At 39.6% G+C, this 26,582-nt stretch overlaps 1 protein-coding gene across 41 annotated transcripts in view; it reads left to right on the forward strand.

The window, feature by feature from the left end:
• The window catches only part of RGS6 (regulator of G protein signaling 6), a 529,145-nt gene that overhangs the window by 355,618 nt on the left and 146,945 nt on the right, over positions 1–26,582 (forward strand). For all 41 annotated transcript variants that reach the window (XR_011532871.1, XM_070593510.1, XM_070593542.1 and 38 more), the window contains one exon: positions 566–665. Coding sequence is in view for 40 of the 41 variants with exons in the window: in XM_070593510.1 (XP_070449611.1) it covers positions 566–665 (100 nt within the window). In the remaining variant the exon portion in view is untranslated. The remainder of the gene's footprint in view (positions 1–565; positions 666–26,582) is intronic.

A 26,582-nucleotide genomic window follows, 5' to 3' on the forward strand; every position in this document is an offset into this window, starting at 1 on the left:
TCACAACCACTGAGACCTGTCCTCCAACTTCTCCAGATCAGAGCTTTCCATGTCTTGATTTATAGTCTTTATTTTTTCTCCTATGCTACTCTGGCTGGATCCTTATCTTTCCCAAACACAGCCCTGCCTATACATCCTAACAGCTGTTGGTTAATATATTAAGTTAAACTATAGGAAATTGCCATTTTTTAAGGCTGGATATGGCAATTTCATATGCTTATATAAACCCGATTTGGGAAGGAGGGGGAATTTCATTATACATATATTGAATTACACGTTGGACCCTATCAAGTATTCTAATGTATTTCTCCCTCCTTACCTTGTTGAACTGGGTATTGTCCTTACAGACCATAATTTATGCCCTTGTATTTAATCCCCGGCCGCTCCACCCCCAGCACTTGGTCCATAGCAGATCCTGCTATACATTTATTGACTGACCAGGTGGAGGTTTTTCCTGATAGCTATTGTTGGCATCCATGTTCCCACATTTTGGCTGTTCATAAGGATGTCATTTACAATCACTTTGTGGGAGACAGTAATACTTCTTTTCTTCAACCTCTTTCAGATTGAAGACATCATTACAAAGATGCAAGATGACAAGACAGGCGGTGTGCCCATCAGAACAGTCAAGAGCTTTCTCTCCAAAATCCCCAGTGTTGTCACAGGTAAACGTTCTCCTTACAAGGTGTTAGTGGCTACAGAAAGAGGCTCCTGAAGAGCATGTAGCCTCAATTGTGACCTGGGGGGTGTCTGAGAATTTGTGAATAGTAAAGCTGATATGTTCAATGTACTTCTTAAATAAGGTCGAGTTCTGGTCCTGGTTTCTAGGAAGGAGCTACTCTCTGCCGATTGTTAAAAATACTGTTACTGTTACCAGCCCTTCTGTGTGTGGGGTGAGGCTTCTGGGAAGAAGCTAGCTCATTAATAAACTGGCTAGCCCATCAGCAATTTGGCCTATGGGGTGTACATAAGCATAGAAATATTAAAGAAATTATTTTAGTTTTAAACAAGCCTTAAGAAAATCTTATGTTCGCATTCTACAAAATGTTAAGATTTTTAGCTCACTGTACTTGAACTCCTGAAAGAAGTGCTTTTAAAATATTTTTCTACGTTACTTTGGGGATTTTTGTGTGTGTTGTGTGCTCAGACGTTTCTTTAAAAGTTGTTCATTGTGAAATGTATCAAACACATGGATATTGTTTCAAGAATAATAATAAAACAGGTCACATGTACCCATCATGATGCTTCATAACTAAGACATCATCAGTATCTTAGAGCTCCTGGTGGACCTACTGTGAGTGGCATCTACCTCCCCTTCCACTTGCAGTAACCACTGCCTACTTTATACTAATCAATCTGTTGCTCTCTTCATGGTCTTACCACACAGGCATGTATCCCTTACTATCCAAACAAATCACCAAATAAATTAAGATAGAACTTTAGATGATTCATTATCAAAATCTGGCTGTTTGCTTTCTAAAATTTTGGGAATCAAAAGGTCTCAGTTTCTACCGCACACCTAGAGAGTGGCTAAAATAAAAAATACTGACAATACCAAGTCCTGCTGAGACTATGGAGCAACTGAGCTCTCAGACGTTATTGGTGGGGAGGTAAACTGATGTAGCGACTCTGGAAGTTTCTTATAAAGTTAAATATGACCCAGCAATCTCACTCCTAGGCATTTATCCAAGAGAAATGAAAACTCGAGTTTAGACCAAAACTCGTAAGTATTTATAGCAACTTTATTCATCATCTCCAAAGACTGGAAACAATCCTAATGTCCTTCAGTGGGTGAGTGAATAAACAAACTGTGGTGCATCCATAGTCAGCAATCAAAAGGAGTGAACCATTGATAAATGCACCAACTTGGATGAATCTCAAAGTCATTTTTCTGAATGAAAGAAGCCGGTCTCAAAAGGTTACATCTATATTATTCCACTTCTGTGACGTCCTAAAAAGAAACAAGAACCACAAAGATACTATAGTGATGGAGAATGATCAGTGGTGCCAGGGATTGGGAGTCTGGGAAAGAGTGTGGGTACAAAGGCATAGTGTGAGGGAATTTTATTAGGTGATAGAGCTGTTCTGCATCCTGATTTTGGTGACATGAATCTGTACATAGGTCAAAATTCATAGAAAAGCACACCAAAAAAACCCACAAAAAGTCAATATTACCATTTGTTACCTTAAAAAATAAATACACTCAGTTGAGGTACCCATAAATATCCCAACTGATTATTGAAACTGTCACTGTTTGAACTCAAGTACCAAGTAGATTTGGATCATGAAGGATGCTTGTATGGTTAGTGTTCTCTAATTTTGAAATTTATATAAATGGAATTATACCACAAGATTGGCTGTTATATATTTTTCAGACATTTCTGGATTTTGCTTGATAAAATGTTGTTTAGGATTTTTGTATCTATTTTTATGGGAAAAATTGGTCTGTGATTTTTCTTATTTACGCTCCTTGCTGGTTTGGGTATCAAATTTATACTAGCTTCATAAGATGAATCATGCCGTGTATCTCTTTTGTTGATATTGTGTTTTTCTCTGAAAAATTATTTTCTCTTTAATCTAGCCTGTAGGTGTTTCATTTCAATTATTTTATTTTTATTTCTAGCAGTTCCATCTGGTCTTTTTCAAATACTCTTGGTGATTCATTCAACAAATATTTATTGGGTGTTGACTATTTTCTAAACATTGTTGGGAGTGGGGATTCAAAAGTAAATGAAACAGATCAAAATTTCTGCTCTCATGGAATTTAGATTCTAGTGGAAGAAACAACAAAATAAATGTGGAAAATTTGCAGAATTTTAGGTAGAGATAAAGGCCTAGAGAAAAATAAAGTATGAAGAGGGGATAGGAGTGTTGCAATTTTGGAACGGGTGGCCAAGCAAGAACTCCCTGAGGAGTTAACATTTGAGCAAAGGTGGAATGGAGATGAGGGATTGAATCATGTGGCTATTGAGAGAAAGAGCACTCCAGAAAGCAAGTGCTAAATCTCCAAGGCAGGCAGGTTCCTGGTGTTGAGGAACTAAGAGGAGGGAACTAGAGTAGAGTGAAGAAAAGAAAGGATAACAGGGATGAAGTCAGAGTGATAATGGTGAGCTAGATCGCGTAGCCTCTTGGTCGTAAGGCCACTGGTGGACTTTGAGCATGGGTGACACGCTCTGACTTACATTACAACAGAATCACTCTATTGCATTCTGCGTGCTCTGGGGAGTTGGGAAGTTAAGTGCCAGATAGGTGGCTATTGTAAAAACAGTGACTCAGACTAGGCTATCAACATTGGAGATGTGTGAAGTAGTCAGATCCCAATTGAAGTTTAAAGGCAGAATATATTTGGGGATAGATCATATGTAGAATATGAGAGAAAAGAAGGAATTGATGATAATGCCATACTTTTGGGCTTGAGCAACTGGACAAATGGAGTTACCATTAATTTCAATGAGGAAGACTGTGAATGGGGCAAGGGGTTTGTTTGTTTGTTTAGCTGAAATGTAAGAAATCAAGAGATCCATTTTAAACACGTTGAACTTTGGGGACCTATTAGACATTCGATTGGAGATGACAAATAGGCACTAGGGTATGTGGATTTAGATTTTAAGGGAGAGTCTGAGCCAGGACCTAAGTCATCGGTATAGATATGATATTTAAAGCCATGGGATTAATGAGCTCACCAAGGGAGTGAGTGTAGATAGAAAACATAGTCCAAGTCCAAAAACGTGGAATACTCTAACATATAGAGGTCATGGAGAGAAGAAGAAATCAGCAAAAGAAATTGAGAAGGAGTAGCTGGAGATGAGAAGGAAAATCAGGCGCATACATTTTCTTGGAAGCCAAATCTTCTAGAAAGTGAAGTGTTTCAAGGAAGAGTAGAGTTGATCTACTATGTCAAATGCTGTTGATAACCAAGTAAGATAGGACTGAGAATCAACCACTAAATTTAGCAACATTGAATTCATTGCTCACCTTGATAAGTGTACATTCCATGAAGCACTGAGAGCACAAAGCTTTACTGGAGTGGGTTCAACTTAGAATGAGAAGAGAGTGATTTGAGGTAGTGAGTATAATTAATCTTTGAAGAAGTTTTCCTTAAAGCAAGAAATGCGTAGTATCTGCATGGGTAAATGGGGTCAGGACATGTAGATTTTTTTAATAATATGTAAGTGATAGTGTGTTTATATAATGATGGGAATGACTCAACAGAGAGGGGGAAATAAATGGTGAATGAGAAAGAGGGAACATTCAAGGAGTGATATCAACGAGTAGGTGAGGAATTGAAACTAAGATAGGTGGGTAGCTTTAGCTAGAAACGTGCAATTTATTCATAGGAAGAGGAGGCGAGCCATAGGACATGAACAGAGGTACAGATACGCTTGGAGATGTGGTGGAGCTTGTAGAAGTTTTCTTCTAATTGTTTCTATTTCCTTAGTAATATGGGAAGCAAAGAGGGTAGAGATATTGAAGGTTTGGGGAGGGATTAAATCTATGAAATAGTCATCTAGGAGAGTAGAGAGATTGACTGGATTAGGGAAATGAGTATTGAATGCTGGGTGTTAAAGACCTTCTTGAGATTATTAATGCTTATGAATTTAAAGAGAGGCAATTCTTTCTCCAGCCACATTTAGCTTTCTCGATTTGGGCGTGTATCAGGTAGAAAGTGGGACTTAATTAAGGCTATAGCAAGTATGAGAGTATGATAAATCAGGAGAGAGGCAAGAGAGCAACTAAAGTGATTGACCATTAAATTTTAACTGAGTAGGGAGAGAACTGAGAACATGAGATGGGTGAGGAACAGTGAGGAGTAGTAATTACAATAAATTGTAAGTCCGGTGGCAAAGGAGTTTTGGAGTCGGAGGCAAGAGTAAGAGAGCTAGAAATATAGGAGGTGGTGATTGGGTAGCAGAATGTTTGAAACTAAGATTATAGAGGGTTGCAATATATTGGTGGTGACAAGATGTAAGGTATGACCATGGGAATAAGTGATTGAGAGAGGATGGAGGTCAAGATCATTGGAAGAGAGGAGGTCAAGGAACTAAGAGGCCATGATTTTGGAAGACTGAACTATCTAGATATTGAAATCACTACTGGAGGAGAGTTAGAAGGGGTGGTTGTGAATCTGTGGTCAAAATCTTTATGGAATGAAAGGCAGAGACCCAGGGATCAGTAAATGCCTTTCACAACAAGGGGTATGGGTGATTTAATCTGATGTCATGGGAGCCCAAGCTGAGTGTTTCTTAGAGAAGAGGGAGGGAATGAAGACAGTCTGAGAGAAGCCATGAGAAGCAGGGAGGTCACTGACTGCCTTCAAACCCCCTAGTGTGTGACACATGGGAGGGAAAACAGGCCCCACCTAAGAGGGCTGCAGGGCAGCAGAGACATTGAGGAAGAACAAGAAGATGAAGGGAATATTAACTGAAAATGTTAAGGATATAAGAAATTTTACTTGTGATTGACCATGAGTTCTAGAGGGCAAGGGAAAGTGTTTCAGGAAAGGGTGAGTGTGTGACCTGAGTAATAAATGTCCATGGTTGCTATGTACCAGGCACTAGAGTAGTCAGAGGAGATATAAAGATGAATAAAAACCTGATCTCTGCTTTCAAAAGCTGTTAATCTAGTGAGAGAAACAGACAGGTAGACTAATAATGATATGAGCCATGTGCCATGATAGAAGAATGAACAAAGCCCAGAGGAGAGACTCGTGAGTTTCTCTTGAGTGTGTCCAGAACCTTTCTCTGAGGACATAGGTCAGTTATCTATTGCTGCATAACCAACCCCCACAAACCATGGAGATTTTTTATTCCCCATGATCATGATTCCGTGAATTAGCAATCCAGGCAGTTCTGCTAGTCTCATCCATGAGGCCCTAGTCATCTGATGGTTCAGTTGAGGCTAGAGGGTCTACAATGGCCTCCTTCATTTGTCGGCCTGCAGTGTTTACTCTTAGCTAGGGCTGCAGTTTCCCTCCATGTCTCCTTATATCCCTCAGTAGGTTAGACTGGGCTTCCTCACAGCCTGATGGTCTCAGAGTGCCAGAAGAGAAAGAATGAAAACTGCAAGGCTTCTTAAGGCCTAGGCTCCAGAACTAGTACAATATCTAGCCCACCACAATCTGTTCTTGAAAGCAAGTCACAAGACCAGCCCAGATTGAAGAGGATAGAGAAACCATCTCCCCCTCCGGAGTAAGAGTGGAAGTGTCACGTGATTCATTGAAGACCGTTATGATCATGATCTACCACCTGAAATAATTTTAGAGCTAGGCCTCAAACCTGAATAGAAAACTGGCGAAAGTCATCCCAGCTGGACAAGATAGAATTCTCATAGGCCAAGGTGCATGAAAACTATGCCAGAGTTCAGCAAAGATGAGCTTGTTTATGTGGTCGCAGTTTAAAATACCTTTATGTGTGTATGTGTTTGAGGAGAGGAGCACAATGGCAGCACTGCCACAGGAAGTAAAAGAATATGAGACTTACCCTTAATAACAGATTATAAAGGAAGTTTGACTTGTAGACGTTGTCCCAAAGGTAATAGGCTGCCATCAGGGGTTTTAAATGGGAGAGAAATCATATCTCTGTGTTAGAAGTGGATGAAAGATGGAGCAAGAACAGATGGGGAAATAGGGAGACTGGGTGGGGAATCTTTAGATGAGGGGGTCTAAGTCATGTTAACAACAACCACAGCATCAACTGAAACCACACCTTTACAGCCTCGTCTCGTTTAATCTTCTCAAAAATCCCCTAAGACAGGAAATGTTATTATCCCCATTTTATAATCAAGGAAACTACAAATTCAAGAGCCTAAGCTACTTTTCCAAGGTCACACAGCGAGTCAATGGCAGGCCCTCTGCCTCCAGGGCCCACTCTGAAAGGATAGTAACAGCAGGATTCAAGACATCTGAAGAACAGGTCGACTATAGTGTTGATAGGACTTGGTGACTAGATAAGGGGCATGGGGTAACTCATTCAAAATTGGATCCAGGTTAACATGATAGATTGAATACATTCATCTTTTCCACTTCTGAAACCCCCACAAAAATCATAATAAAGGATTTTTTTTTAAAGATATAATCCCAAAGTTGGAGGCCATTATTATAATGATCTAACATGGAATGTTAACATCCTTGGATTAAATATCCTTGAAAAGATAGTCCAATCCAAAAGGTAATCAATGCCTCGCTCTCAAGATGTACAGATATGTGAGAGACCCATGGAGAGTTGTTTCCCAACACAGGAGACGATAACAGCAAAATTCAGGGATCTGAAAAGCAAATGGATGACTGGTAACAGCCCTGAGACTAACTAACCATCCCTAGTCAGTGGGGAAAGCTGAGGAACAGCTCTGTTTATATGATAGAGTCCTCAAAAGACTCAGACACTAGTAGCATCAGCAGACTGTTCTATCTAGTTAGAACGCACTTTGCCAACATACTCACCTTCTGCTTAACCACCACCGCTTGGGCCAATCGCTAACTCAGTGTCTACTGTCCAGCAATATCAGGTCCCACACTGCCAGCACAGCTCAGGCTGGGGTTGAGGTGGCCCCTAACACCAGTCAAACCCTAAGACAGAAGATAAATCTTGTGCTTAACCTGTTCAAGGTATCAAACATGGTATTCAGCCAACACCTGTTGTGGCACAGGGAGCAGTAGGCAATTGGAACCCAGGAAATTTATTTGGCATTGCCAACCAACACGCAAGAACTTCGTTCTGCACCAGTGGGTACTCAGCAACCGCAGACTGAACAGAAGTCAGCTGTAATGTTGTCGGATGGACAACAATTGTACAACTGTAGCCAGTCCGTGAGCAGTACGTTCAGACTCACAGCCAGAGAGCTAGCGCCAACAGAGCAGCCCTAAGCTCTTCACCCCCACCACCCTCCTCTAGAGAAACCCTGGGGTGATAGTTCAGGAAATCGTTGTTCCTCTTCACCCTCCTGAGGTTTCTGCTACTAGAGTGGAGAGCTACATACAGAAAAATTCTAGATTGCTGAGACCTTTGGGTACCAAACCTGAGGTGGACATGCACGAATATATGGCCACTCTGTTACTGTGACAATGGAGGCTGTGTCTACAGAGCAGTAATCAGACCACATTGCTGTCTGTTCTCCCACTCAGCGGCCTCTATCAGTCTTTCTGACCATTAGTGAAATAGCCAATCTCCCGTCACAAACCAGCAGACAGCCTTTCAAACCTTTTGGGAGTTTTTTTTTGTTTTTTTTTTAAAGATTTTTTATTTTTTCCTTTTTCTCCCCAAAGCCCCCTGGTACATAGTTGTGTATTCTTCGTTGTGGGTTCTTCTAGTTGTGGCATGTGGGACGCTGCCTCACCGTGGTCTGATGAGCAGTGCCATGTCCGCGCCCAGGATTCGAACTAACGAAACACTGGGCTGCCTGCAGCAGAGCGCGCGAACTTAACCACTCGGCCACGGGGCCAGCCCCACGTTTTGGGAGTTTTATCACCAACATTGGCGCTTCCTCTCCATAAACAACAGCTGGGAGTAGCTTTTTCTCTTGCATATTGAGACCCCATTTTCTTAGTAAAGATTAAAAGATAAAGATGAAGAATGGTGGATATCATGAGGCTGGTTTAACCAACATGATGTTTCTGTCTCTTGTGTTGCTGGACAACAAGCTGTCCAGCACCTCCCACCTGATTAAACAGAAAGTGATTTCGATGGGAGATGGCAAGAAGGAGGCAAATAGCACAATGATGACAGTCCTCCCGTGAAAGCTGAGAAGTGCAGGATTCCTCCTGAAGACTATGGATGAGGACCATGTAAGGTGGTGTCCAAGACTCCATCGCCAGCGGAAGTTCCAGAGAACGACTGATCACCACTGTCTCAGCAGCGTGGTGAAAATCAAAGATGAGAATAACATTAATCTCCCGGAAATAGCTCTGCTGCAAGGCCCATCTCTGTGCTGTCCAGCACTGCACTGAGTTAAAATCTCACCAGTTTATCTAAATTGTCCCAAAGGTGAAAGAAGCAGCAACTGTTAGTGACCTACACCAAATAAATAAAGGAATACACAGAAATGTGCAGAAGTGTAATGGATCAAATGAGTGAGTCTGGGTCAGAACTCTAAACTGAAGGCTTTAAAGTATCAGGAGAAAGTCCCAGAACAAGAATGTATATGCCAAAAAAAAAAACTCAACATTGAATAAAGAGAAAAAATATAGACCTGGGGAATGTGCGCTTTGAAAAAAAACAAGCTATGAGCAATGAGGCTGGGGTGAGGAGAAGATATACTTGTAAGAAGGGCAGAATGTTGAAATAAAGAAAGTTTTCTAGAATTCACAGGTGACATTAAAGGGATCCATGGCACCCAGTGACAAAAAAAGATCAAAATTGAATGGATGTCGCTTCTTTCAGGTGAGTCCCTTTGAAGCAGGCTTTGTGGTGCATTTGTTTACAACCTTCCAGATGTGTTGGTGCCTATCAGTTGGAATCAGTGACACAAGAGGTGGTAGGCATTTCTTGATTTTTCATCTTACAGATTAAATTTATCTAGGGAATTCCTACAAGACCCACACAGAGCTTGGACAGAAAGTACCTACGTAGATCATTTATGCTGAAAATAGAAAGTTTTCCCATCATGTTATTCTCTTCATTGTCTTCTGGCCTTCAAATATCTGATCTAACCTTATTGGTCAGATATTTATTAATAATAAATATTTAATAAAAATAAATATAATAAATTTAGTAAAAATAAAGATAACCTTTATTGATCTAACCCATATTGGGTAAAGGTGGTGCCTTTGCCCAGTATAAAGACTTGAGGAAGTTTTAGTTTTTGGAGAGAAGATAAAGGATCAGTCTTGGTCGTGTTGGGTTGGAGGTTTTGAAGGGGCATTTAGGTGGTGCTGTCCAGGAGACAGATAGAAGTGAGGGACTGAAGTTGCGGAGAACATTTTCTATAAGAGATATGGATTTGAGAGTCATCAGATACTAAGTCCAGGGGATTCCAGGGACATGACGGGCTGCTAAAATTTGCACATCTTCATCTATAAGCTATGTACTAGTCTATCCCCTGGCTAGCCTGAGATAACCCACCCCCATATACCATGATTTTGAGTCTGAAATTTCCCTGTCAACCTCAGGAAATATCTTCACCTCTCGGATAGGAACTCATAGGTGAATTCATAGATGTTGCTAGGATGCAGAGAGTGAAGGATGCCCATTGGTCCGCCTGTGGGTTGACATGTTGAGTTTGGGAAGGCCATCCCAGGGAGTAAATGCACTGAGATAGAGAATGGATATATTTAGGAGAAGATCAAACACAAGAGATAGCCATTAGAACACAGTCTCTCCCTCAGAATCAAAAAATTAAGGGCTGTAAGAGGTGAGGCTTAGCAAATAAATGACCCTTAGGGAACGTAAATGGAGAATTGGAGAGAGAAGAAGGAAGTAGGGAAGAAAGGAGAACCCAACATTAGATCAAAAGCCAGGCTCATTGCCTTTTGAGGGAGGAAGTCTCATTCATAAGAAATGAAAATCCATGACCACCCATCTCACCTTCCAGAGGCTTGATATCTCGGACCAAAGTGCCCACAGAAAGGGTCCCTCGTGGTCACCGTACCACTCCCTTTTCAGGACAGCACATCAGCCTCCGTGAGGGCTCCTTTTTGGATAGTAAGTAGGTAATGAATATGATGATTGGAGCCAAGATAGTAAGGTTTCTGAGTTTCCAACTTCCAGCCTGCCAGCCCCATCCACTCCCCACCTGCCCTGCATGCGATAGACGCATCCTGGGCCGAATGCCCTCGAACTCCAGGAAACTAGCCAGATTTCACAGCCTTGCCCAGCTGTCATGGAGACTCATTCCAGGGTAATTCTCCATCACCTGAATGTCATGAAGAATTTTTCAGGGGTGTTGGAGATTAGTTTTTTCCAGGCCACTGTCAGAAACACAAATTCCTAGCATGTATGACCTGTAAGATACATCTAGTCTAGTTTATTCTTGCAGACAGGAAAATTGAGTCCCAGAGACGTGATGTAATGTGCTCAAGAATCACATGGCTTGTCAGGGATAGAACCAAGACAGAATCTGGATTCCTTGCTACCATTGCAATGCTTTTTCCCTTACTGCATGCAAAAAATTATAGATTCTTGAGTTGGAACAGTTCAGGTGTCTGACGCATTCCCCCTAAATGTGAGAATCATTTGGGTAAATTGTTAAAAATCCAGATCCCAGGGCATCCCCATAAGCCTGGGCTCAGCAACCTCTATTTTCAGTATCTCCTCAGATTATCTAATACAGCCTGTCTGAATTTGGGACTCAGTACAACTGCCACATTCCTGCCGAGAGCTCGCCAGCCTCTGCTTTAATAACCGCCAGTGATGAATGTCATCATCTCTCATTCCATTTCTGGGCAACTTTGACCTTTAGAAACTTCTTTCTTATAATAAACTGAATCTTACCCGCCTTCCTGTAGCTTCAAACCATTAGTCTCAATTCTACTTCTTTCTCATAATCAAAGAATAGAGGAATGAATTTGCTTAAAAGTACACCCACCTACCTCTTCCTTATGAATTCTTATTATACAAATAATTGTCAGAATATATGCTAGGTATATACGTGCATTTTTATTTCACTTATCTTAACACATTTTTTCATGTGCACATTTCTATCTCTTTCCATAGTCCACAAATTTATTTTTAATGGGTTTATGTTGACATAAACATTTAAAAATACTTTCCCAATGGTTTCTTGGCAGTACAGTTTGCATGAGTCTAGGGCTTCTTTTGTGACTTGAGCTGGTAAATCTGTGACCTTTGAGCTGGTCACCAGCCTCCCTGGGCCTCAGTTTTGTCATTTGTTAATTAACAGGTTTGGATTGAACAGTATCTATGGTCCATTCTGGCTCTGACCTGTGATCCTTCACAGGATGTGTATGAAAGCCTGTCTGAGGTTAGTGCTTTCCACTTATCCTCTTGGTGTTCCACCTGAATCCACCTCTGGGTTAATCCAGGCCATCAGTCTTCTCTTAGCCTGTGATACTCCCAGATCAGGAAACAAGAGAACCAGTTAGGAAACCATAGAGTTACCCCAAATTAGTCAACATTCTTTCTTTTTTTTTTGAGGAAGATTAGCCCTGAGCTAACATCTGCTGCCAGTCCTCCTCTTTTTGCTGAGGAAGACTGGCCCAGAGCTAACATCTGTGCCCATCTTCCTCTACTTTATATGTGAGATGCCTATGGCAGCATGGCTTGCCAAGCAGTGCCATGTCTACACCCGGGATCCAAACCGGCGAACCCTGGCCTGCCAAAGCAGAACGTGCGAACTTAACCGCTGCACCACTAGGCTGGCCCCATAGTGAATATTCTTGATCTTTGTTATTCTTCTTCTGCTTCTATATCCTTGAGAAGAAAAGTAACTAAGAAAAAAAAGACTCAAAATAGAGATAATTTGTTGGGTCCCTGTAATAGGCTGAATAGTGGCCCCCAAAGATATCAGGACCTAATTCTTGAAACCTGCAAATGTTACTTATGTTGATAAAGGGTCTTTGCACATGTGATTAAGATTAAGGATTTTGAGATGGGGTGATTATTTTGGATTATCCACGTGGCCCCTAAGTGTCATCACATGTATCCTTATAAAAGATTCAGAGAAAGATTTGACACAGAACAGGAGAAGGTCATGTGACTACAGAGGCAGAGATTTGAGTGATGTGGCCATAACTCAAGGAATACCAGCAGCCAGCAGAAGGTCCCTGAGAGCTTCTGGAAGGAGTGTGGCCCTGCCGACACCTTGATTTCGGTCCAGTGAGACTGGTTTCAGACTTTTGGCCTCTAGAACTGTGACAGAGTAAATTTCTATTGTTTTAAGCCACAAAGATTGTGGTGATTTGTTACAGCAGCCATAGAGAACTAATATAGTGCCAAAATTTCACTAAATACCTTGTAGCATAAAGAAAATGATAGGGTAAGTGATGTTTTAGAAATCTGAGGTGATTTAATTGAAAAAAAATAAAAAAAAACAGGCACAAATTTACAAGGTGGATCCTAATAAAGATTTAAAGGAAGAAATAATACCAATTCTACATTGAGGAGGTGAGAATACTTCCCAGCTCATGTTATGAAGCTAAGATTACCCTGATACCCCAAATAGACCAAGACATTACAAGAAAAGAAAACCACAGTACAATGTCTCTGGTGAAAATAAATGTGAAATTTTAAAATAAAATATTAGCAAATTGAATCAAGTAATATCAATCAGGGGTTGGCAAACTTTTTCTGTAAAGGCCATGTGGCAAATACTTTAGGCTTTTTGAGCCATACAATCTGTGTTCCAGTTATTCAACTCTGCCATTGTAATGCAAAAGAAGCTAGAGATAATATGTAAATGAGTGGACATGGCTGTATTCCTATGAAACAGTCTTTACAAAAATAGGCAGGAGGCCATAGTTTGCCCTCCTTTGCCTTAGTTTTATCTCATAAACAAGATATTGGACAAAAGAAGACAGATGCAGAAAGATATACACTGTATGATTCCATTCATATAATTCAAGAAACTACTATGGAATGGTAGTATTAAGGGATGTATAATAGGTGGTAAAAGTGACAGGAAAAGTGTGGAAGTAACTACCATTTACCTCTAAGGGGCAAGGAGTATATTGTGATTGGGAAAATACATTCAAGGAACTCTTGGAGTGTTGGAAAAATTTTTTAAACCTCAGTTATGATAACATGAATGTTTTCTTTAAATAGTTTAAACTATACATATTTGTGTGTGTAATGTTTCACAATCAAAAATAGGTTTTTTAAATTATAAAAAGGAATTTGAAGTCATTTTGGTGAGTAAGGTCTGGGAAATGCAAATTGCCTACGCAAAGTGCCAATTTTGGGTTAAATGAGATATGACTCTGAGTAAATGAAGCTGGTTTTCTTGTTGCCCCTGTAAACTGGTTCATAAGTTGATTTCCAAAAACATTTGTAGCATAGCCAATACTGATGGAAATAAGGGTGTTACCTCTGAGGGACCAACTCTGAAAAAGACAATGCTTAAATGCTTAATTCAAGATTGACTATGCCGTGTTTGTCTTAACAAATATAACTCTACTATAACACATTTTCTTTAAACGTATGCATTTTTAATTTTCTTCTGATAAAGTTCATTTTAGCAACAACATCCTGAAATCCTGTCAAATTATAATTATGAAAGCAAAAGTCACAACTTTGATATTCTTGGCCTTTGTGCCATTAAAATCTTACTCTAAATGTCACATTAATTCATCGTTTCACATTTTTCCTTGTTTGATTTTTTTCCCCCTTCAAGAAGAAATACTAAGTAGAATGAAAGAAGGAAAAGACAGCTCATTTATTAAAAGTGAATATACACCACACAACCCTCTAATTTGTAGTCTAAAATTTCTTTTTAAATACTTCTGTAAAAAAGTCTGTTTCAGCATGAGATAAAATTTAAGAAGAGAACGAAGTCCAGATTTATTGTAACTTACCTGGGGTTACTGGGTCTTTTTAAAAGAAAGAATCAGAAAACCACCATGGGCACTGTGCCCTATAACAAGGAGTGGTGGGTTAGCAACAATGACCATTGATTCCACTGAATCAACTGTTGTAGCAGTGAATTCTATACACTAAAATGCTGGCTATGTTGCTGGTAGGAAGATTCTAGCAAAATCATGTTGCTGGCAGGAAGTCTATACAAAGATTGTGAACATGGAGACCATGAATTTTCTCAAGCTTAGCTCCTGGTGCAGTCGATTTTGTCATTCTGTTCTACTGAAGACAATGGTACCAGATAAAGCTTTAATTTACGCAAATACAAAATGTTTTTACTGGCATATTACTATAATTATCTCAGGTGTTATATATAAAAAAATTTTGAAGCCAAATTTAGAAGTTGTCATTGTGTCATCTATGAAAATTTTTTTCTTAAACATATTGACTTTAATAAGGCATGTTCTTCAAAAGCAAAGCGTAATTCTACTCTCAGTTTCAGCCAGAGGAAATTTAAAGTTATTTTTATGTAAAACTTGGACTACAACATTTAACCTGGTTTTTGGTTCTATGACATCATTTTCTAGATCCAATGACAATATCATTGGCTCACGCTCTTCTACAGAGTTCTATCCTATATATTCTTCAGGTAATATGCCCCTAGACCATTATTTTCCTGAGAATTAATGATGACAGCAACATTTGTTGAGCTCATCATAGCTAGTATTGTTGACTATCAATGTCGACTATCAATATTGTCTAAAATATTCCTATTTATCCTGATATATAAGCAAACTGCTGGAGTGGAGGATGAATTGGGAAGTCCAAAGAGGATACTCTCTAGAGTCGCTGATTAGAGATTTTTCTAAACAACGCTTCTTAAATCCAAGTATTTCCTCCCTCTAAACCAAACGAAGAGGGCTCCATGAGAATCATTGGTGATGATTAAAGCTGCCACAAGAAGGGTGCATTGAATCTTCTCCCTAACTAGATTCTTGCTGAACTGTTGAACCCATAGTTGTTTCCTGCTTCTGCCGCCAGGAAAGGAAATATGGAAAAGTTCATGGGAAGCTCGGCAGGTACCTCTTTGAGTTTGTGGATGTATGTGAACCAAGAATGATGTCTGCTTCTTGAAGCTAAGAGGCTAGGTGGGGCAACCCACACCAATAGGCAAATAGGGACCCCAGTGAGTTATGATGCTCGAGGAGAAAGATATGGAACACTGACCCCTAGGGTCCCCGTGACCCTTGGAGGCTCTAGGAAGGATCTCCATGGGGACTGAAGAAGAGGCAGAGAGAGGAGAAATAAAGGAGCAGAACTCACCCTGTTTCACTAGAAGACCTTCTGGACAAGGCTGGTAGAAGGGAAAGAAATAAGAGTTAAATGAAACTAATTGCAAGTAGCCAGAAAGCTAAAGGATCTGCCCAAGATGGCGTTAAGCAAGGGCAAAGGAGATTTGGCTTTTCATGTTTTTAGGGCAGTGATTAGGGAAAAGTAAAATCATTTCATGTTTGTACCTCATGGAGTTCATATTGTTCAATAAACTAGGTATTATACTTAGTGACAAAAGCAGTCTGGGACTTCTGTTTCTGATCATACAGCCAACTAGATGTCAGAAGAACACCTTTGGTGCAGAACGCTGAACTGGTAGGAAAGAAAGGGAAATCTTTAGAGACCACAAACTGGAAAGTGAGAATCCAGAAAAGTTAGCTAGTGTTGGATTAGCCTTTTCTCAGAGGATGTCTGTCAATCCTGGGTAATCCAGAGCCTGGATTTTATGAGCCCATGCATATGGGTGTCAAGAAACAAAATTGATCAGGGAGACAGTTGCTTCATAGACTCCTGAGGGGCAATGCCATCATTGGGTGAACTAGGGAGAAAGGAGCCTCAGAAAGGGAGACAATGGGAATAATTATTTTAGCCTTGGTTATTAGTAGAGTGAAAGAAAGGAGAAAAAAGTGTCTCCCTAGGTAATTCCTAATTCCAAATTCTAAGTCTCCTCTTGCTGGTGTGTCTCACTAAACTCTGTGTGGCCCAAAAAAGCCAAGCAAAAAATAGAGTTTGTTCATTTCAGTACTGTCCTCAGTTACCTGGCAGAAGTAAACATATCTCCTCTCTATGGGAACACACTTTAAATGTGAACCTCAAAAATTCCCAGAAAAAACAAAAATCATTAGAAATGTAAGAAAACAAACCAACATGAGTGAAAGCAGAAAGCACAAATGGCAGAATCCAACCCATAAAGATTGTGGAATTATCATATACAAATATAGAATAATTATTAGGTCAGACCATATGAAATTGCCATTTTTGTAGGTCAAAACTAGTCAATATCTGCAATTTTATATATTTAACCTAATATTTTTAAAGAAATGAGATGGTATTGAAAATATCTTGAAGGACTGAGGATGATATACTCCCAAAAAGGACTAGAAGCTTTGATAAAGAGCCAAATGGAATCTCTAGAAATAAAAAATATAATAATTGAAATTAGAAATTTAATAGAAATGTTAAACAGCAAATTTGGCATAGCTAAAAAGAGAAATGATAAACTAGAAGATAGAACAGATAAAAGTACTCAGAATTTAATATGGGAAGGCAAAATCATAAATAATATGAGAGGTTAAAAGACTTGTAGAAAAGAGTGAGAAATTCTAACATCTAATCAAATTTTGAGAAGGAAATAATAGAGGAAATGGGACGGGCAATTTATCCCCATTTTCTTTATTATTCCCTTCTTGATTTAAAGATATAATAGTTGATACTTTTTCAGAGTTGATTAAAAGCATCAGTCCTCAGATTCCAAAAGTCAAACAAATCTCAAGCAGGATGAAAACAAATCTCTCTCTAGCTACACTGACATCAAATTGCAAACACAAAAAGAAGATCTTCAAAACAACTAGAGAGAAGAGACAAATTGTTTATCCAAAAAATGACGGAAAGGTGACTTCTCACGTGTAAAAATGGAAGCTACAGGGCAGTGGAAGAAAATCTTCCAAGTGCTTAGAGAAAATAACAATCAACTTGAAGTTCTACATGTAATGAAACTACCTTTCAACAACAAGAGCAGAATTGTCATATAAAAAATGAAGAGAATGTATTATTAACATACATTTACCAAAGGGATTTCTATAAAATATACTTCAGGAAGAAGGAAAATTATCCCAGGGAATCCTGAGATGCAAAAGGGAATGGTAAATAAGGAACATGGTAAGTATGGGTTGATCTAGACAAACATGGACTATATAAAGCAAAAACCGTAATCTCTAGTGTGAGGAGTTAATAAAAAAAAAATTACTTCTAAATACTGGAGGATAAAAGCATGCAAGTTGAAAGGGAGTCGATCAGTTAACATATATAAAGGTCCTGTATTGTTTGGAAACAAAATAAATAGACGTAGTAGTTCTGGACTGGCACGGTCCAATATGGTAGCCACTAGCCCCATATGGCTTTTTAAATCAAAATTAAGGTTAAGTAAAATATAAAAATTTTAAAATATGTTCAATTTTAACAAATAAGATTGGAAATTTAAAGTGTACTTCTAAATAGATCAGAGAAGAAATTATATTAGAAATTAATAAAAACTTAAAACTAAGCAATAATGAAAACACTACTTATCAAAACTTGTAGGATATGGATAAAGTGATACTTAGAGGAAAATTAATAGTGAAAACAAATGAGCTATGGTTATTATTTGAAAAGTATAAAAAACAATTACAGAATAAACTCATAGAAAGTAGACAAAGAAATTGAAGATAAGACAATAAACTAATAAAACAGAAAAAATAGATCAAAAGGGTCCAAACCGTCTTTGAAAAGATTGACCAAATTCACAAACCTTAGATCAATTGAGAGAGATAGAGAAATACATATCAATTAAATATCAGAATGAAAAGAAGATATAAACAGTGATGTAGAGAAGATTAAAAGATGATCAGGGGATATATTAAACAACTTTATGCCAAAATCTCAGAATTCACATAAAATAGGCAAATTTCTAGAAAAATATAAATTACCAAAAATAACTCAAATTTTTTATGAATATTCCTATTACCTTATTATCTTATTACCTATTACCTTAATGAGTGTTGTAAAATATCCCCACAAATAAAATACCGATTTCAGGTTTTTGCATATAGATTCTGCAAACATTCAAGAAACACATAAATTCAATCTTGTGTAAACTCTCAGAAACAGTAGAAGAAAGACAGATCATCCCCCAACTCTGTGAGATTAATTCAACCTTGATATCCAAACCAGACACTGCCAGCATGACAAAGGGCAATTGCAGCCTAATTTCTTTCATGAACATAGATGAAAAAAAACCCTAAACAAAATAATAGAAAACTAAATCTAGAAACACTGGGAAAAAAATATTGTAGCTCTTGTAGGATAAAGAAAATAGGAACTCGAAGAGAGAAACTAGCTTTGTAGAGAACAAGAAATGCCAAGGGCTGGAGGCACACGGGATCACAAAGGCACTGGTAACATTTTCTTTTTTCCACTAGGTAGTGAGTATGCACGTGGTCATTTGATGACCATTGCACATTTAACACCAGCATTGTTTAGAATTGCGTGGTGATATCTATATTTTAAATCTATCCATACTTTATACCTTTTATGTATATATTTTTTTATTGAAATATAATTAACATATTAGTTTCAGCTATACAACATAATTATTTGATATTTGTATATATTGTGAAATGATCACAATAGTTAACATCATCACCACACAGTTACCAATTTTTTTTCTTCTGATGAGAACTTTTAGGATTTACTGTCTTAGCAACTTTCAAATATACAAAACAGTACTATTAACCATAGTCACCATGCTATACATTACATCTTGTGACATTTATTTTATAACTGGAAGTTTGTACCTTTTGACCTCCTCACCCATTTTGTCCATCCCCCACCCCCTGCCTCTGACAGCCACCAATCTGTTCTCGTGTCTGTGAGTTTGGGGTTTCTTTTTCCCAAGATTCCACGTATAAGTGAGATCATATGGTATTTGTCTTTGTCTGGTTTGTTTCACTTAGCATAGTGCCCTCAAGGTCCATCCATGTTGTTGCAAAGGGCAAGATTTCCTTCTTTTTATGGCTGAGTGTATTCCACTGTATTTATATACCACATTTTCTTTATCCATTCATCCATCAATGGACATTCCTTTTATGTATATTTTGATGATGTATTTCATAATGATAATTTTTCAGGAGTTTAAAACTGTATATATGTATACACTGTATACATGCCCATGCGTATGTGCAGATGTGTGTGGATGGGGGCGGGGGAGAGAGATTTTAAAGGAATGTTAAATAACAGTATATCATGAGATGGAGCTATATGAACACTTTTAGCTGAACGTGACTTTGCTGTGCTTTTGGATCATACCCTGCCTCATAAGTCTGACTTTGGGCTTGTAGCAGACCGGAGACCATTGAAAACCATCCAAGCTTATGTCTTGTCAAACAGGCCGTCCTCCTTTGGATTTGTGTGTTTCACCCACACTGTCAAGCTTCCGTAAACAAACCTGCAACATGACCCATCTGACTGCTCCCTGGTCATTATCCAGTTATCACCTATTGTGCTTATTAACAGCCTTACACAGACCATATTCCCGCATGGAGCTGACACCCTCCCTTGATGGATCACCTGTCCAGCTCTAAGCAAAACTGTGAAAGAAAAAAGCAGGGAACTTCATCTTCAGCACTGAGTTCTCTCACTTATTTCCTTCTGTTTTACTCCTTCCCAAGGAAGGTCATTTATCCTCCAGTGGAGAACCAAGGGCCGGGCAAGGGGAGCCATGCACTCCAAATGCAGGCACTGGTGGGGCGGGGGGGGGGGGGGGGGGTGTTAGTGAGTGGGAGTGGGTGGAATAGGGGGACAGTGTCTCTAGAGAATTTTACAGTAATAATAAAACTGAATAAAAGCTGTTCTGCTTTATGTCACCATGCAATTCTAAATAATATTGGTGTTAAAATACTCCTCCCCCCAAAATTATTTTGTTGATCTAAGAGTTCTAAATTGCTACAGTTACCAGAGTAATAATAATATACATGTAAGCTTCAAATTAGCACATTTTAATTACCTATCCTTATTAACATCATATTCTACGTGGAAGTTAACTCAGAGAACCAACAGTTCTGGGAGACTCCTAACACAGTTTGTGACAGGCGCTCATTTTGAGAGTAAGCACATAACAGTTGGGACTTAGGTGCAGTTCATGGCTCAAACCTCTATGGCACCATTTAAATGATGGGGTAAAATGAACACCCATAGCACAGTGATTGTAAAGGTGAAACAAGACTTGAGTTATTTCAATTCTGTCATTCTGCATGAGCACTTTGAGGTTATATTTGTCTTTAATTTTGTATTTGAAATTGAGAACTGTGAAAACTGCAAGGTATAATATTTTGCTTGGTAAATATAAGTTTCAGTTTATGCATGAAATATTTACTGAATTTTAGAAAAAGCTTTAAAAATGAAATTTATTCTTTTTGGGGGGTCATTTTTGGTTTTAAAAGTAAAAAAAAAATCAAGAAAATGGTACATTATATTACTGAGTGGTACAATTTAGCAGTTACCTAAATTGTCCCTTTGACAGATGTTTTCGTTTTGTTAAAGCTCACTTATTGGTTATTGTTAGTAAGGAGCGGGTGTTAAAATGATCTTTCCCAGGTGTCAGATACACAGATATACACTGGAGTCCTCTTTTCCTTTCAGTTCCCTGGGTTGTCAGTGGGACATCTAAAGAGCTAAGAATGAGAGGGGAGGAGTCTTTTAACTGGAGGGGATGTGGTTTGGATATTTCTAAGGGAATCTTAAACTTCCACGTATTTTCCTAAACTTGGTCTGCCTGAGAATGCACCTTGCTTGTTATTTCGCTTGTGTTGAAGTCCTTGTCCATAAACTGAATGATTCACATCTCCAAGGTCTTGTCAAAAATATGTTTAAAGCCTGGATGTCTTATACATTACACCTGAAGGTATCTCCTTGCAGCCATTCCAACATCTTTTTAAATGTTTAGATGTTACATTAAAAATACATAAGAGGGGGCTGGCCTGGTAGCACAGCAGTTAAGTTGGCACACTCCACTTCGGTGGCCCCAGGTTCGCCGGTTCAGATCCCGGGTGTGGACCTGCACACCAGTTGTCAAGCCATGCTATGGCAGGCATCCCATATATAAAGTGGAGGAAGGTGGGCACTGATGTTAGTTAGCTAAGGGCCAGTCTTCCTCAGCAAAAAAAAAGAGGTTTGGCAGCAGATGTTAGCTCAGGGCTAATCTTACTAAAAAAAATAATATATATATATGTGTGTGTGTGTGTAGGTAAGGGGATGCCTAGTTTTTCACTGTTCCTTTGGAGATAACACGAGGAAGAAAGGTTTCTGAAAATTGCTGCTGTAAAATAGTGTTAGCAGATAGTGTGCACATTGGGAGGGGTTTCAGGAGTCAAATCTCCTCAGTGCTTCTTGCAAAAGAATTCTCAAGAAAGAAATTTCAGGTGGTTGGGATGTATTCCTTAAATCACATGGTAAGGAGTCACGTTGTTGGGAGTTTGCTGCTGGTTAACTAGTACTTGATGTATGTTTTCTTATTTAGTACTCCAAACAATGAAGTGAACCATAGCGATGCGGGGCCCTTTTGATGAAGGTGAAGCTGGGGGTCAGGGGGAAATGTCTTTGTGAACAGCAAATACCAGGGAAGTTACCCCATCTCTGACCTCCGACAAACTCAGAGGAAGGGAAGTGGTTTTAAGTCCTTGGTACGTCATGATTGTAAAGAGAATGGGCCTCCACTTCTGAGTCAACTGTGCATGTGCATCAAGACCATTGTCCCACAATCCTCTTGGAAGGAGGGTGGCAGCAGCGGCACCTTACAGATGGGAGGTCCTCTGCCCAGTGGGTCCCAAGGGCAGAGCTGGATTCCAGCACAGGTTTGTCTGATCCCTAGCTCATGTTTTCTTCACCAAATCATCATGTTTTACATTTGGTTTTTACATTCCTATAAGTAAAATGTATAATTGAATGATTTAAAATTGTGAGGCATTTCCTCTTTACTTAAGAATAATATCAAAAATACAGGAAACATTCCATTTATCTGAAATTCTAAAAAGGCAAAATGATCATGACAGAAAGCAAATCCTTGGTTGCCTGGGGCGGGGGTGGGGGTGGGAAGGGGGTCAGCTGGGAAGAGGTGCCAGGAAACTTGCTGAGTTTTGAGAATTGTTTTATCATGATTGTGATGGTGGTTATACAGTTGTATACACTTACCAACGTTCACCAAACTGCACCCTTAAAATAGTGAATATACATTTATGCATATGTGTGTTTTATACCCTTTTATAATTTAAAAAAATGGAGAAAAAAATATATACAACATCCCTTTCTACTATCTCTCCCCCAAACGTGGGAATAAAGACAGAAGTCTGGTGGATGGAAACCAGTTGGGAGCAGGAACAGTTTGAGATGGCATGTGAGTTTGCTCCTGCTGCCGTAACAAAGTACCACAGCCTGGGGGCTTACGGAACAGGCATTGGTTTTCTCACCGTTCTGGAGGCTGGAAGTCCAAGCTCGGGGTTGGTTTCTTCTGAGGACTCTGTCCTTTGCATATACATATTTTTCCTGTGTCTTCACCTCGTCCCCGTCTGTGTGTGTCTGTGCCCAAACTTCCTCATATAAAGACACTAGTCAGATAGGATTAGGGTCCACCCCAGTAACCTCATTGTACTTAACCACCTCTTTAAGGACCCTGTCTCCAAATGCAGTCACATTCTGAGGTACTGGGGTTGGGACTTCCACATGTGGATTTGGCAGGAAGAGGACACAATTCAGCCCATAATAGATGAGGCGCAGTGTCTGAGGTCCTTTATTTACTCATGTACTCACCTTGGTGATATTTGAATCTTGTACCAGGAGCATGTATTTTATAACCTAAAGAGTGTATCTGGGAGAAACATACATCTATATTCGTTTTTCCCGGGCAAATCTGTAGACCCAAGTAGGTGCTGATGAGGTCAGGAGACTGCTCCTTCTCTAAGGTTTCCGCAGTTTGTCACCTGTAACCTGTATCTGTTAGCCTCCACCATGATGTCATAACTAGCGCAGTCCTCACACACAGCTGTTCTTCTGGAACCGAGCTTTCTCTCCGTGGGGGTCCCTCTTTTCTCAGAGCTGCATCTAAGTCTGTGGGAGCAGGGGATGTGTGCGGTCTTGGGGAGGCAAGGTGGCAGTTCTTCTGGACCTGGGCCAGAGCGTAAGGTCATTTCTCCATGCTGGCACCCCTTAGACAGCCCCCTGGGCTCTGGTCCACACGTGTTATTGCTGCATCCTCTTTGTCCTGACCTGAAGGCCTCTTCAGTTTTAACTCTGGAGCTAGACTCCCTGGATTTGAATCCCAACTCTTCTCATTACTGGCTGTGTGCCCTGGCCACTTTACCTAACCTCTCTGTGCCTCGGTTTCCTCAGCTATAAATAAGAGCTAGTAATAATAATAGTACCTACTCCATAGGATTGTTGGGAGGATTAAATGAGTTAATATGTAGAAATATTTACAATAGCATCTGGCCTAGAGTAAGAGCTACATTCTGTGTTTCCTGTTATTAGTGTTAGTGTAGTATTATTCTTGTTATTTCATGTGTTTTGCTGGTGCTTTTTTTGGAAGTGCATAAAATGCTTGATTTACCCCTCTTAACTGTGAGAAATTCTGTTGGAAGTCTGGGCTCATCTGCTAGACACATTCTTTCTGCTCCTACACCATCCTGGGAATACAGATTGTGGGGCTGGGGTGCAAAGAAATGTGGACCCTGCCAACTCCCAGTATTTCCCTTGGGAGTTGGAGGGGTGAAATTCTTCCATGTTCTGGATGTGCATATATTTGTTCTACCAGCTGTGCGCCTGGGTGCCCAGGCCCCTCAGGGGTAGCTGGTTCCTCAGCTTCCTTTCCTTCTCTCCTTTGCCACCATTCCTCACATAGACGGCTCTGCCCGGGAGGCCCTCAGGATGAATGGGCTAGTTTCTAGACCCGGATGGGGAACTGACTCCTGGTCTCCCTCCCAAGGCCACGAGATCTCCCTGCTGCTCCTTGAAGGAAAGGGCAAGACGCACACTGGGTGATGGAAGTGTGGTGGGGAAATCACCTGAATATATTTGTCGAAATATTCCGCAACACCACCAGAGAAACTTTATAAAGGCCCCTCCAACATCCGAGAGTGATGCTGTATCACCCGTGTCCCATCACCGGATCCCCAGGGCCTGACACATGGTCCAGGGAATATTTGAAAACTAATTGTCGTGAACACTATCATCCTCAGTGGTATAATTGTTTACTTCCCAAGATCTACCAATAATTATGGCTGGTTAGTTTGTTTTTTTAGTCTTTTAGACAAATGGTTTTTCAAGACTCAGGGGAAAAAAAAAATCCCTCAATAAAACTGTTTGGATAACTTATACTCAAGTTTGAACGCTTTTTGTAATTAATGAAGTTGAAGTCTGTCCCGTGTGAATAAAACTCTTGGAGTCGCGTTAATTAAATGGGTCTATTGAATTAATTTCATAAATTCTTTTGATTCAATTGCACATCCTCAAATTAACAATAAAAGTCAAACCAGAATTTAAAGTTAGGGTCCAAGGAGAGCACATGCCGAATAAACAGAATTGTGCAATTAAAGACTCAACAACAGATGGTAGGAACAGCCAAGTGTAGGAAAACTGCAAAAAAGTTCAAAAAAAAATAAACGGATCCTTAAAGTAGATGAATGTCAAATAAAACAGAAGAGTGTGAAGAGCCATCGTTCTTAGTGGACAGTGAAGCCTTTTGCCTTGGCCATAGCGTGCCTAGAAGATCTTACGTATGGACGTGGTGAAAGGATTTAATGGGGAGAAGAAGGAGAATATTGGCATAGCTATGAAAAGTTTTAATTATGAACCGTAATTTTCATGTGAAATGAAAGTTATGGGATGATTTCATGCAAAAAAAAATGTTATACTCAGATTTAAAAGGTTTACTAGGAAATGTTCAGAGGTAAAATGTTTTGAGGGAAAGAATGTTTGAGGAAAGCTTGAGAGAGGTCGTAATTTCATAAATTTAGCTGTTATGCCAGTTTAGTCTATTATATCAAAAACCATTGTATTTGTCTAGTAAAAGCTATTTACCGTGATTGCTGCCAGAAAGAATAAACCTTAGAATCATAATATACCAGAGTTTAAATCCCTTTTGATCTTCTGGTTCAACTGACTCGTTTTATAGGCAAGGAAATGGAGACTTAGAGAAGTTGGTTAAGTGAGCTCTCCAAGGTCTCATGGCTAGTTAGTGGTGGCATCAAGAACCAAGACTGGGTTTCCTGGCTTTTATTCTAGCGCTGAGATGTAGATACCTGATCCTGGAGGGTTGCTTGCTACTTCCTTTTGGAGCCACAGATAAGCACTGATCTTCTAGAACCTTCCAATCACACTTTATGCTCTAGGGTTGTGTTCAGAGCTTAGGAGAGTGTTGTCCTAGGCTAGAGATGGTGAAATTGAAACATGCCTTAGCAAATACCAACACATGGATAAATCAAATAAAATCAAGAGAGAAAGATTTTCTTACATAAATTACTGTTGGAAAGAATGTGAAAACTTAACCGTAACTCATGGATGTGTTAATTGTTTTTTTTTCTTCCTCAGACATTCGCTAATTTATTCTGAAGGGAATGATACATTTCCAAATTCTACTTTTACTTTAAAGAAATTCAGACTTCAAGAAAAAAACAGTTGAACACTGTAGTGAGATTGCTTCAATAGTGAAGAATGTCAGCTGTCTCGACTTTGGAAAATCATTAGCAAAAATTGGCCACGGAAAAGGGAAATCTGTCTAGTTCACAGCAAGCATCCATCTTACATGAGTTAATAATGCCTAATTTCTTGTTGGAGAAAAACACAGCACCTGACTGTGCTGTCAGGATTGGCTCCCCTCCCCCCCCCCCACCCCCCCCCCCCCCCCCGTGACTGACCCCATGGACCGCCAGGCCTGCTGGGCTCCAAGCCTTGACTTCCTTTACATCTCGTTCCCTCAGTGGTTGCCTGCCACTCCTCCTCCGTCTTCTTCATCTGTCTAGCATCTTTTGTTTATTCCTTTATTCC

The sequence above is a fragment of the Equus przewalskii genome, chromosome 25 (assembly GCF_037783145.1).
Source record: "Equus przewalskii isolate Varuska chromosome 25, EquPr2, whole genome shotgun sequence".
NCBI lineage: Eukaryota > Metazoa > Chordata > Mammalia > Perissodactyla > Equidae > Equus > Equus przewalskii.